The 14609-nt window shown below is 38.2% G+C and overlaps 1 protein-coding gene across 1 annotated transcript; it reads right to left on the minus strand.

Annotated features, from left to right (window-relative positions):
* Window positions 1-3164: 3164 nt before the first annotated feature.
* On the minus strand, window positions 3165-14427 carry LOC104889139 (DEAD-box ATP-dependent RNA helicase 14). Its single transcript, XM_010674289.4, has 8 exons — window positions 14125-14427; window positions 12148-13393; window positions 10961-11185; window positions 7993-8061; window positions 7278-7547; window positions 6749-7099; window positions 4870-5147; window positions 3165-4625 (listed from the first exon to the last, which is right to left on the minus strand). The coding sequence occupies exons 2-8, from the start codon at window positions 13375-13377 to the stop codon at window positions 3536-3538; spliced, it is 3513 nt and encodes a 1170-aa protein (XP_010672591.1). The 5' UTR covers window positions 13378-13393; window positions 14125-14427; the 3' UTR covers window positions 3165-3535.
* Between the last annotated feature and the right edge of the window lie 182 nt (window positions 14428-14609).

Below are 14609 nucleotides of genomic sequence, written 5' to 3' on the forward strand. Positions count from 1 at the left end.
ATATGATTCAATCACGATCCATATATATATATATATTAATATATTAATTTCCCCATGTGAATTAATAAAATAAAGTTCCCAACCATATGATTGCATCAATCTTCCATACAAACATAATATAATCTCATAATAAATAACATGTTTCACACAACGACACAAAACATGCAAATCTTAACATAATACAAATCATATATGAACTCAAAATAGTTCCTATATATGATACTACATGTTTTCCATCCTTAAAATCATGATACTAAGCACATCAACACACAGGTATGTACGTACCTTATGTAGACAAATTGGGTGGCCACTTTCACAACCTTAAAAGTCGCCTATAACGAATTCTCCGCCTAATAAAAATCAACATAACCAAAAATCAATACTCAAATAATTTCCAGCAACTTTAAAATATTTTAAACCTCCTTTAAAAATATTTAAAAGTCTTTTTCATCATTAAAACTTCAATTACTAACACTTCCTAGCATAGTACTACTATACTAGTTATTAAAATCTTTAAAACTCCATCAGTGACATCTTTTTTTAAAATTCCAGCAACATATATATGTTGTTAGAACTCCCTTTAAACATGCTTAAACTTATAAGAATAATCAATTCCGTAGTTTATAACATACTACTATGATTTTTCAATCTTTAACACCCTAAAAATCCATGCTTTCATAATTAAAAATCCAATCTAAACATAATAAATAAATCTGAATATTTATTTCTTCAATACATAAATTATATAATCTTAGATTCATAACAAAATCATCAAACTAAAGCTTTTAAACATAGGGCATGTTTGGCAAAACTAGCGGTTCTAGTAGCTGCTAGCGGTTGTAGTAGCGGTAGATGTTGGGGGTAGCTGCTAGCTGTCTACTAGTAGCTGTCAGCGGTCATCGATTAAATTAGTTGTTTAATTAGTAGTGTTTGGCAAAAGTAGCTGTTGGAATTGTAAAAGATAAAAAAAAAATTAGTTAATAATTCTACCTTATGCTAATATATAAGGTTTATTTGCTAGACCGCTACCTCTAAATCTCAAACGTTACTTGTAGTAACGTTCTACAACCGCTACTCATAATCTACTCCAACTGCCACCCGCTACTACAACCACTACCTTAACAAACACTCATCATTTTCTTAAGTAGCGTTTTAATCTTGTCCAACCGCTAACCGCTACTTCAAACGCTAGTGCCAAACAGGGCCATAATCAAACTAAAAACAAATCTTAAAACACAAGCTTTATATAAAACTTGAGGAGGAAGAAAGATAATCAAACCAAAACAAAGAGGAAAGAATAAAAAAGGGCGCCGATGATCAAGGGTGGCGGCAGCAGCACGGTGGTTGCACGGTGGTTTGATGAGGAGGGGAGGTTACTTGTTGAAGAAGAAATTGTTTCTTGGAAGAGAAGGAATGAAAAATCGTGAGAGAGAAAGGAAGGAGAGAGGACTCCGGTTTGTGTAAAGTGAGGAGAGAGAAAATATTGTGTGGGAAAAAATGATGGGTTTAATGAATTTATATACTTCCTCCGTTCCGTTTTAAATGAAACGTTTGCTTTTTCACGCAACCCAACGCGCTTCTTTAGTCATTAATATCTTTAGTTGTGTACACGTAAAAAATATAAAAAAGTTATAATTTGATAGTATGCATCGAGACGAATCTAACAAGATCCCACTTGACTATGTTTTTCTTTATATAATAGCGATAAATTGGAGTTAAAATTGATCAATGAATAGTGTCATTTCATCTAATGTTTCATTTAAAACAGAACGGAGGAAGTATGTGTTTTCCTTGTGGACTTAGGAAAATGTAATTGGGCTTAAATAGAGTTTAATGATGAGTAAAATTGATGTTTGGATTTTCCAACACAACTAAAAGTCTTTTTCCTAATTTAAATATTATTTTGGGTTCCTCAAGCCCATTTAGACTCTTTTTCCAAATCCAAAAAGTATTTCAAATGTTTTTCAATGCATGCCTAAACAAAATATTTTAACTTCTTTAAATCTTTAAAATAATTTATTTGACTTTCAAATAGTCAACCTTTAAAGACATAATCTATTTTAATACTAAATTATATTTAAATATAAATATATATATATATATATATATATATATATATATATATTATATATATATATATATATATATATATAATTCATAAATTTACGGGGGATTACACTACACCCCCTTTCACAAGTGGCTTCAAAACTACCTCCTCTCTATGTAGAAACAAGAACGGGAGGAACAACAGATGAGTGAAACATTCATTGCCACACTTCGGGCAATATGGATAAGCATGAATAAGATAATATTTAGAAATTTCGAACTACACTCTCCGAAAATACTGGAAGAAGTGAAGAGGCAACTATCCGACCTGCAACTTAGGAAATGCAACCAAAAGAAGGGACATGAGCATGATCTAGAAAAGAAGATAAAGATCCAGAGATGTAATACCGACTACACTAACCAACATTATTTCTACATAATGCAGGTGGATGGAGCATGAAAAAAACAAGGGACAAAGAAAAGCTCAGCAGGTACAGGATGGAAAGCGATTCAAGGAACCTTCGTGCTATTTGAAGGTAATGAAAAGGTCATGGCAATATCTGCAATTCAAGCAGAGACGTACGCACTTCATAAAGGACTTATGGAAGCAAGGAGAAGACAAATAAGTGATATAAAAGTCCTATCGAACTTTGCTCAGCTCATTCAAGCACTTCAGCATCGGCATAAATTTAGTACATTTATAATGTCACTAGGGACATATCCTGCGTAATAGTTTCAAGAAATGTGAGTTGTTTAACATTAGTAGGAATCAAGTCCAGCAACCCCATGACCTTGCTGTTAGGGAAAGGCAGGGCTGAAATCTTTTTATTGTGATCTTGTTGGCAAAAATAAGAATAGGACTTCTACAAAGTATAAATATTTAACAACTTTTTATCTGTTTTTAGCAACTCTAGCTACTACTGTTTAACTAATTGCCAATCTGACCGTCTTTCATCAGACTTAGCAACAAAGTTCACACATCCTAACGCAGGGATAGAAGTAATCACCACTCATCATTGGTTTATCACTATTATAAAACCGAGGAACAATGATCTAAATAATACTAGACAACCTCAAAAATACATATCGTCAAATGCTAGCTTCATACTCGGGGCCAATAGCTCTAAAATGATCGACTTTCAAATACCAAGGGCAAAAATAAAGAGTATAATCCGCTAAGAAAATACATAATGAGCGTTAACAAAAATATATCCCCAACCACTAGAAACTGCTCGGAGTCTTCAGCATAATTTTAGCTAAAAAACAGCCGATACAAGATGCAAAACACCAGGCTGCTCTTCAAAATAAATCATTGTGCATATATCCTAATATAACTAAAGTTCCACCAAGATAACCTTCAACAAGATGAAGGTGAAAGAGCCGTGAAAATTGCATCATCAGGTGCTTTCCTTCCTCTCCCATCTTTGTTTTCATAAATTCATACGGCTGCCGTCAATGTGCTGTTTTCGGAGGATAGATACAAAATCCCCTATAGTCCACCTCCTGATGGATCAGATAAATTGGCCACACCAGGAAGTACAGTAGGCTCATCTTTTGCCTGTAGCTTTGCCCCAGCATCACAAACAGGCAAAGAATGGTTATTAGTCATTTGTGATTCTGCGGGAGGGCCAACTAAACTAGCTGCCACATCCCTCTGTTCAAGACTCTCTGGGGCAGGAAGCTTATCAAATCCAGACGGACGACGTTCTCGTCTAGCAGGCAACTCATACCCGTCAAAACTGCGGCTCCGGCTACGGCCGCGGCTTCGGCTACGGCTGTAACTCCGGCTACGGCTATAACTGCGACGGGGACTTCGGCTGCGGCTCCTGCTTCGGCTTCTGCTCCGAGAACGACTACGGCTCACACTCCTGCTATAACCACCCCATGTACGAACCTTCTCTGGACTAGAACTGCGACTCCTTCCTCTACTCCTCGGTGTCACATCTCGCCTGTTATCAAACCGACCCCTACCACGGCCACGTCCAAATCCCCCATCTCTATTGTTGAACCTATCTTGGGACCCATAATCGTCCCTAGACCGACCTCCATACCCACCACCAGGCCCCCCAAATCCACCACGTCCTCCCCTATTTCCGCGACCACCGAAATCACTTCGACCCCCACGTCCATAATCATCTCTCTCTCTCATGCCGCGCCCTCCGAAACCCTCATTTCTCATGCCACCACCACGGAAGCTGCCAAAACCACCACCACGACCTCCAAAACCACCATCTCTCTCTCTCAAGCCACCGCGACCACCATCCCTCATGCCACCTCCCCTCCCACCTGAATCCCAACGTCCACCACTGGCAAATTCTGGGCCAGGACCAGATTCAAACCTATTCATACCATTTCGATCTTTACCGAAAGCAGGACCACCACGGAGAGCCATTTCTCTGACTTGTGGAGGGACTTGCTGGTTAGCTCCCTCCAAAACTTTAACCAGATCAGCAGCATGCTTCCAATCTTGTTCGGAGAGGAAAGTATAAGATAATCCTGTTGCCCCTGCCCTGCCAGTCCTACCGATTCGGTGAACATAATCTTCAATGCCAGTTGGAAAATCAAAGTTTATCACCACCCTGTGCCAAAAAAGGTCCTTGAGAAGTCCAGAGTGAAACAATACAAAAGATGTTTGGATATATATGTAATAGGACATCTTGACACGGTAACAATAAATGATAAGTTAAGTTGAGAATCCAGATAAGCTTTTTATTATCTAAGCTATGCTGGATTACATGGCTGACAGAGGCAGTGTCCACAGGCTAACTTCTCATCACAGTGAAAGACTTTCTAGAGACACTGTACAGCACAAGAAGCTTTTACCTTATGTCCTTTATATCAAGGCCTCTAGCTGCAACGTCAGTTGCAACTAAAATTGGTGACTTCCCAGAGCGGAATTGATTCAACACAAAGTCTCTCTCACCCTGAGACTTGTCTCCATGGATTGCAGCAGCAGGAAAAGTCCGGCCAATGCTACGTGCAAGATCATTACACATCTTCTTTGTAGAGCAGAAAATAATAATCTTGGAGCCCCTTTCCTGGGATCTAAGAATCTGCTCCACACGCCGTTGCTTCTCCATTTGTGGTACGACTTCTACATACTGCAGTTCCATGAACATACATAAAAAAAGGATCTTGAGAAAAGATAAGGAGGTCAATAAAAATCTTATAGAAAAGGAGAACACTGCATTCACTAGAAATAGCTAGATTGTTACAACGTAAACCACAAACCAGGAAAATGTTATTGCAACTGTCTCTCAAGTCAGTCCAGCATGGACTTTGAACACAATTTCTAAAATAAATTTCGAACGAAGTAGTTCAATTTGAAGCAACATCAAAGTTTCAGATATTTCCCAACATTAAGTTCAACAAGCCGGAAAAAAGACACCAATAACAAGCAGTTCCCATAATCCAAGAAGCACAAGTGACCAATTGTAGCTAGAAAGAAATAAAAAAAAGCTCCATAAATGGTAGTTAGCTTTGAGAACTATAAAAATGATCACACTATTAATATCATAAAAGCAACCACTGTCCCACAATTCCTTTTATATCAATGTTGCACCATGCGTCATGCAAACCTATAAAGGGAATTTCAGTTCTTGGATAGATAAACAACAAACAACCAACCTAATAAAATTTACGAGTCACTTTCCTGATCACACCTCTTAATAATGAAGAGTTAAGAACACTTTGAGGACCTTAAGTATGAATGAAGTTATTGTTAAGGACCTAAAGAGTATCTTCTATTGTTCTTTGCCTAACAGAAAGTTAGTTTGGAGTTCTATGTAATAAGAAAAGAACAATGAACCAAAAGCACTTTTTCTCTCTCCTTCAACAATGGCTGCCAATTTTCAGAATATAATCACCCAAATGTTGTTTAACATTTCAAGGCATTGTTGTACTGGGAAGCTCTAGAGAGCACAATTGCAAATTACAGTAGCTATCACAACTCACAAGAGAGTGAATCCTAAGGCAAGTAGCCAAGTACTACCTCTGTTTGTTTTTAATTGTTACACTTCCCTTTTAGACCGTTTCTATTTAATTGTTATACTTTCACTTTAACCTTATATGGTAACATATCGTATCAACTTCATACACTTTTCTAAAGAAACCTTGAAAGGAAGAATTTCTATCGCGTTGTAGAAGTCCAATATGCTGACAGTCCTTTACTCTTTCTTCTTATCTGTTCCTTTCAAGTTTTCGTAAATGATTAATAACTTCGGAAATTAAATGAAGGAAAGGTAATTTGATAATGATGAGATTTTGTGTAATGACTATTCAACTTTTAAGATGAAAGCTTGAAGTCTATTAATCATGCACAAGCTTTCGATTGAGGAGAGTGAAAATTTCATTAAATTGACAACCATTGTTGAAAAAGGAGAGAGAGTGCTTTAAATTTATTCTCCTTTTTATTAAATTGCATTTAGCCCAAACTAACTTTTATTAGGCAAAAAGTGACACAAGGTTACTCTTCCAGTCTTTGCAGTGTTCTTAACTCTAAGAATGAGTAGAAGTACAATCAAGAAACGGGTAAGCTCTATATCTAAACTGATCATTAGAAGTTTTCATGTATATTAATATTGGAGAATCCACATATCAAAAGAATTTCTGTGTCAATGTCCTAACACATCATTGCATCACACAACTTAAAGCTCAAAAACCGAAAGCAGTATAATAGGAAGTGTGTCAATTCTCTAAATACCTGTGTAATAGACTTGTTTGCAGCAAGTTCATCAACATTTCCAATGTTCACCTGCACAGGACTGCGGAGTAAATCACCAGCTATTTTCCGGACTTCTTTTGGCCAGGTTGCCGTGTACATGAGAGTTTGCCTTTGAGGAGGTATCTCATTCACAATCTTGCGAATTTGAGGCTCAAACCCCATGTCAAGCATTCGATCTGCCTCATCAAGAACAAGCAGTGAAACTTGTCGAAGATCAATATTCCTCGTCTCAAGAATATCATTGAGACGGCCAGGAGTCGCCACAACAATATCAGCTCCACGGCGTAATTCTTCGAGCTGAGGACCCTTGGGAGCTCCACCATACAAACACTGGAGTTGAAGATAAACATACGAAGAACCATTAGATGGAGAGTGGAGAGCAAAACAACATTAAAAACTTTATTCAGTTGACAGGTCGAGCAAAGAAAGATAACGAACAATAAATGATAGTTTACCAGAAAGAAGGCAAAGCAAAAAGCATCTATTTGCATATTTATGTGAAACCCACCGTGCAAGAGATTCTAGAAGATCGTCCAAATTTTATGCCCTCATCTAGAATTTGTGTAGCAAGTTCACGAGTCGGAGCCAAGACTAAGACTGTTGGACCAAGCCGCGAATTATTGCGCCGCTGCCTTAAATGGATAAAGGCAGGCATCAAATAACCCAATGTTTTTCCTGAACCCGTCTTTGCAATCGCCACTATATCTTTGTTTTGTAGTGCAATAGGCCATGTTTGTGCTTGGATTGGCGTTGGCGAAGAGAAACCAGCAGAATGTATCTGTCACAAGACAACACAGCATGATCAATCTAAGATCCAACAGCCACTAAACGTTCACATATAACACTAAACTAAGGGGGAAAGAAAAAGGTTAGCTAATATGCAGTTGCTTACTTAAGCAACTCGTATCAACAATAGGAGGCATTTAAGACTTATAAGGTAGAGCCAACAAGCAAGAAAATCCCAGTCACATGAGGAGTGATGGATGAAGGCTCCAAAGTCCATTTGTGCAGCCTTCAAAGGAATATTTGTTGCATGTAAAGTGTGCGCATAGCAGTGCAGCGTACGACATATGCTCCCCACCGGAGCAGATATCGCACCTGCGACAAGAAACTTTTTCAGTTAAAAATAGTATAGCTAAAAAAACTGGATACTGAAGGGGAAATACACCATCTCATGTTGAAGCTCTAAACATATAATTTCTCATGTTCAATGTCATGCATACCTCTCTTAATATCTCCGCAGGAAAGCCAGTGGCTTCAAAAGTCATAAACGGGGCTGGAACATTCTCGCCCTGTCTCACACAATATAGAAAGAAAACGTCAGAGACTGGAACAGACACTGTTTCCAAGAGACCCACTTTCCAAAATCCATATGTACCAGTGTGCGCCTTTTAACAGTTGTTTGGCAGGGAGGAATAAGATGGAAAATAAATGTAAAAGACTTCCCCATGTTTGGTTCTAAAAAGTATTTGAAGTGACTGAAAGAAAATATATAATTTTTCCGATTTCTTTCCGTACAAAAATAGGAGAAATTTTGGAGGAAAGTGAGAGAGTATGACTTCACTTCCCTTCCATTAAGCTCAACATCAAAAATAATAGTTCCTTCCTATTCCTTGCCTTTCTCTTCCCTTCCTTTCCTTTCCTCTTTTTTTTTTTCCAAAGAAGATGCCAAACAAGCTGTAAAAGACAGACGACACAGACCTAGACAAGTTCATATGTACACAGTCTTATTTCTAACTAGTGTGATAGAAGACTACTATTAGAAGCAGGAAATTTGAATTTTTGACACATTAGTCAAATATTGCAATAAAAAAATTAGTTGGAAGTAGTTTTAAATAGCATTACAGCAAATGAAGTAACAATGTTAGTACTTAGTTACACGATAACTAGAGGGAGAAAAAAGGGGGACAAAAAGTGGGAAACCAGGAACTGGGAAGTAGTGATGACTAACTGTGATTGCATATCTTAAATCACCACAAAAAGGACAGATAACAATATGCGAAAGGAAATAGGTTATGGTGTACAAGGGAGCTGCGGTTTAGCTGCAGGATTCAAATGGTTTATCTCCAGTGGTTGTTTACATATCTTCCATTAAGTGGTATATGCTCCCAAAAAACCTTTTAAATACAATTTTTTGCGAGAAACAACCTTTTAAGAAAAATCTAGCAAAAGAACACCGTAAGAAGAAAATATTTTGCAAGGAATAACCTCGACCCATTTTCCAGCACTGACCAAGCATTTTTCAACATTGACTCGTTAATACCAAACATGTGGAGTGCACGTGATCTGCATCTCTTATGTTTCAACCCTTTTTTCTCCATTTTTTGACATTGACCAAGTATTTTCCGATGTTGACTTCACAAGTATATTAAGGGAAATGGAGTTCAAACATAAGATATGTGGGTTACGTGCCTTGCCATGTTTGGTTTTAGTGGGTCCTAGCCGCAAAATACTTGGTCAATGCCCGAAAAATGGGTCAAGGTTGTTCCTCGCAAAAAAATTATTTTTAATGTCTTACTTTGTCAGGTTTTTTTTAAAAAGTTGTTTCTCGCATAAACTTGTACTTCTTCCGTTTTTTATTAGATGTTACAATTTTGAAAATTTGGGTTCCCTAGGCAAAAATTGAAGGAGTGATTAGGAGAGAATAAGGGTAGGGGATTAAGCATGTGGGGACCATTGCACATGGGGTTTAAGGGAAGGGAGGAGAGAGAAAAGAGGACCCCAACTTGGTTCCCCACCACCACCCCACCAACCACCCGAAAACCACACCCAGCCACCGAAAAGCCCACCCCATCCGCCGAAATCCCTACCCACCCACCCGAAAACCCCACCCCACCGCCGAAATCCCCAACCACGCGCCGAAAACCCCACCCCAACCTCGCAAAACCCCACCTCTACCGCCGAAAACTCCACCTCAGCCTCGAAAACCCCACCTCTACCGTCGAAAATGGAGGACATGTGATTTTTCGCGAAGAAGATGGCAGGACATGTGGTTTTTGCGCGAAGAAGATGGCGTGGTTTTCGTGGGTGGGGGTGGTGGGGGAGGTTTTGCATGGGTGGGGCTGCTGTGGTGGTGGGGAAGGGATTGGGCAGCTGAGATGGTGGGGGAGGGGTGGTGGAAGAGAGGGAGGTGGTTAATTAATTTAGATTAGTATATAATAAGATTAAATTAAGTTAGTTTAATTTTGGTTAATTGTTATAAGTAAGGATAAGTGAGTAATTTTGCAGCATAAAACTTTCCAATTTAGGAAATTAAAAAAGTGTAACATCTATTTTGAAACATGCAATTTAAGGAAAGTGTAACATCTAATAAAAAACGGAGGAAGTATTTAAAAGGTTGTTTTTGACAAATTTTCCTTTCTTAATATCATTCATAAGAGCTGAGGTTTATTACATGAGTCAACTTTGGCCTCCTCGTCTTCTTTTACAATTTAGAATACCACGATTCTCCACTATCCTAATCGGTGCATCATTTAGTCTAACATTTTACTTGCCCAACGCACCATAACCGATTCTCTATCATCTTATCCTCAAAATATGCAACTCCAACCTATATCTTTGAATTATATCCCTTTAGATGATCCCATACATCCATCTCAGCATGTGCATCTCTACTACATACATCATCCGTATTCAATCCTATGATAACGCCCATTTGATGTACGTCCTTTAGAAATTTCCATTAGACTTTGTAGGATCAAGTGCAGCCAAAAGGTACTTGACAAGTAGAATTTTATGTTTTTTGCTACTCAACCAATCTTTAAAGGCCCCATCAAAAGATCATAAGCCTTGGTCATTAAGGGAGATATAGCCAACCAAACCCCTGTCGATTCACAAACTAAGTATAGAGATAGAACTTAAAAGCATAGCCTTAAAACTACCCTATTACCCCTAGAAAGTAACCATCCCATGCCAGGCAAGGAGCAACCAAAATTCATATATATATATATATATATATATATACATACATATATGTATATATATATATGTATACATATATACATATATATATGTATATATATGTATACATATATATATGTATATATATGTATACATATATATATGTATATATATGTATACATATATATATGTATATATATGGAATGATAAATTGGGTCAGACCACATAGGACTGCATACTCTAGATACAACAAAGTTCACAAATGATGCATTTTAGAAGAGAAATACAAACCGTGGCAGTCACTTCATGTTGAAGTCGGTAAGCTTCAACTGAAGAAGTCATATCTGAGGAACCAGGCATCATAGGAGATGGTCTCATAAAAGGTTGGTTAGATATGGGCAGATCAACATTTGCATGATTATATGTGCTATGCATCACATGTGCAGCTACCGGATTTAAACCACCATCATGGCCAGGTGGTATATTTTGATGCGGCAAGGCACCTATCCTCAAGTCCTACAATGACAATAAACATAGATTAGTTTCAGCGTTCCATAAGATTCTTTATGTAATTGTATATAACGTATCACCAAAGTTTAAATATCTGTAAATGTTACACTTTCATAAGCTTTTACTTTTTGATGTGGAAAAATATTATAGCTAAATTTTTGGTTTATGATTTAAGCATCTATTAAGATCTCATTTAGGTTATTAATAAGTGTAGCTAGAGAATACCGACATTTAATAATAAAAAAAGAAGGTTGTTGTTTGCTTTATAAACCTATGTGGGACCATTTATTTTTTAGAGATAAATTATTATTTAAGAAGTTTTTTAGCTTATTCACAAGTTTTGCACTTGTTGTCAATCCAAACCCAAACTTGCATCGAACCTACTTGACCCGAGCTTTAAATGAGCCAAGGTTGAAGAGTTCGCAAGACACCTTGGCTCATTAACACCCCAACCAAACATGGGTTCAAACACAAACAATGCAATTTTCCTACTGGAATAGTCACAATAAGTGCAACCAAGCTCTAAATGGTAAAAAATTTCACACTTATTACAAATATGCCACCAAAAAGCAAGAGGGGACCACAACATTATGGTTTCATCACTTTACTTAATTGTGATCCAACTTTCTCTCTCTACATTCCTTGGTATGTGTGTACTTTCTATATGTTTCACTTATTGTGAAATGGAGGAAGTATATCATTGCGACATGACTTTTATTTTCCAACAGCGCACTTCAAAACTGCCCACCAAAAAGTACTGCCTTTATACCCAATTGTCTATACCACCAATGCTCATTTCCACACAGTTACTTTGACACACATATCTAGCCTGACAAATTCAACTATATGTACAAACAAACGCACTGAGAACCACTTGTTAGGAAAAGAAAAAAAATGATAGGAAATAAATCTTCTATCAGAGGAGCCAATGAACAGTACATGACACTTCAACAAACTCGATAAGGTACCTGCTGATTTCTCCCCATTGGCAGTGCAGCAAGATTAGGGTGATGAGGAGCCATCATCGGTGCTTCCTTGTTAGCGTTGAAGTGATATCCTTGCCCAGAACGAAGTTGCTGGTTTTCATCATAACCCATAGTTCGTCCACCAGGAGACGGGCCATGCTGCTGATTATTCATCATGGATTGGCCCATTTGATTTTGGTAAGCGGAAGCTTGTGGGTTGACAATCTCGTTTCGACTCTCTTGGGGTTTAACATTTGATGGAGGTTGATGCATGTGGACTGAGGAAGCAAAAGGTTGTGATTGACCAGAGAGGGGACTAGCCTGCAATCCATGATTGGGAATATTCATAGATGGTGGGCCCTGACCAGCTGCACGGCCACTTGGCTCAACCAGAGACATCGAACCCCCTGTTTGCTTAACCTTGGAAAAATCAGAATCATCTTGCTGCTGGGATACGGCGTTTCTATTATCTTGTTGAAATGAGAATTGGGGTCCTTGAGTCATGAGCTGAGGATGAGGTTGAGCATTTTGCTGCCCCTGTGGGAGCATGGGTGGTTGCTGGTAAGCAGCATAATTGATTTGCTGAGGTATAAAATGATTCCCTTGTCCCACTGTTGGGCCCGGGTGCAGGGGTGTTTGTTGCCCTAATTGATGAGAACTATGCTGAATTGGATGTTGCACCGTCTGCGACCCTTGCTGTGCCAACAACTGTTGGCCAGATTGCTGCGTCATTTGCTGCCCATAATGCTGCTGCTGCGTTGCCTGTCCCTGTTGCATCGGTGCTTGTCCAATATGCGGTCCCCTTTGAGGCAATCCTTGCCCTAAATGTGCATATTGCTGCTGCCCGGCTGGAGGGATTTGTGCAGGCTGCTGCTGAGCCATTTGTCCATTTAGAGGATCCTGAAACTGTCCTTGCTGCTGAGAAAGACCCTGAAACTGTCCTTGCTGCTGAGATAACTGATTCATGTATTGTTGTTGATACTGTGAAGCATCAGCAGTTTGTCCATGCTGCACGGTGGGCTGAGAAGCAGTATCCCCATGTGGAGCACCAGACGGCACTGGTGCAGTCGCACCAGCTGGCTTTTCATACTGCGTGATGTTTGTCTCCGGATTCCAGTAATATGTAAGGCCTGTACTCCCGTCAATCAAAACTTTCCAAGGCTTCGGAATGGTTGGATCATCTGGTGCATATCTCGGACCAGCAGCTGCAGAAGCTGCTTCCACATTTGCCATTTTCCCCAACTTTTCACTACACAAGAATAAACCATACTACTGAGCAAAATAATCACACCTTGCATAACCAAAAAATTTGCAGCAAACGCAACAAAGCTTTTTTGCGAAGCAATATCTGGGTTTCGGCCATCAAGAGTTTCTCAAAACAAAAAAAAAAAGTATTCCTAACTAATCTCTCATAAGCTCCATCAACTCAAACCAAAAATTATATACATACTACTTTGTTTGGTAGCAAGGATTTGGATGGAAAAGAAAAGGTAAAAACAAATTTTCTCATGTTTAATACAAGAAAATAAGAGGGGTTTGATTGGAAAGGAGAGGAAGCGGAAGGAAAAGAATACTCTTAAATCTTTGCTTTCCTTTTCTCCCAAAATCGGAGGAATTTGACACGAAAGAAAGCTGATAACTACCTTCTTTTCCTTTCTATTCTTTCTTTTGCCTTCCTTTACTAAACAAAAATACCAAACAAAGTGTACAAGTACAATTTCATGCCAAAATAAAAAATTAAGCCAAGCTCAAGAAGCTAGCAGGTGAACTCATCCATCCAGAAAAATATCATTATCGATCATAAACAAAAAAAAAGGTTCAGACAACTGAACCCCCCATAATCTTTTTTTTTTCTTTTTTTTAGATTACCATTAAGAAAAATAAACAAATCAACGAATAATTCATAATTTTTACGATAAAGATACGTAAGCTACAAATTACAAAAATGAAAACTTATAGTAAAATTGGTCTGTAACAAACCTTAAAAGATCGAAGTTTCCTGTCTTCGTCGAGAAAAAGTAAATTTGCCCGCAATCGTTAAATTTTCGTTTAGCTCAGTCTTATAATCTGCTCCACAAATTCGGAAAAGGTAAGTTGATGCTGGAAATCCGAAATTTTGTGGACAGAAAACTGAAACGGAGAGATGTAAAATTGTAATCGAGGATTAGGGTTTTTTTCTCTCTCCCAGACCAGTTGGGAAAATAGAAAACTAGAAAAGGTTAGAGAAGGGGAGGTTCGAGCCTCAAATTCGGATGGCTAGGGTTCTTTTCTTGTACTAGTATAGTAGTATGGTTCTTTATAAATTTTGTTTTTTCACCGATCTGGTGACTATTATTGAGGGCTTTACTTTGTAAATAGAGGATTGGACACAGATTAGATTTTTTTACTACTATCCCTCAAAAATGACAATTTGAATCTTGTGATTAAGAGTGATAATAAATCCGACCTGTTTGAAAATAGTACCG

Source organism: Beta vulgaris, chromosome 3 (genome assembly GCF_026745355.1).
Source record: "Beta vulgaris subsp. vulgaris cultivar EL10 chromosome 3, EL10.2, whole genome shotgun sequence".
NCBI lineage: Eukaryota > Viridiplantae > Streptophyta > Magnoliopsida > Caryophyllales > Amaranthaceae > Beta > Beta vulgaris.

Bases quoted from the DNA above. Each gene is read 5' to 3' on its own strand.
- LOC104889139 (XM_010674289.4), bottom strand. From the start codon at position 13,377: ATGGCAAATGTGGAAGCAGCTTCTGCAGCTGCTGGTCCGAGATATGCA. The intron at 7,548-7,992 runs GTATGCATGACA...GTCTTGTGACAG, and splicing joins CTGCGGAGATATTAAGAGAG to ATACATTCTGCTGGTTTCTC. The intron at 5,148-6,748 runs GTATTTAGAGAA...ATGGAACTGCAG, and splicing joins CAAACAAGTCTATTACACAG to TATGTAGAAGTCGTACCACA.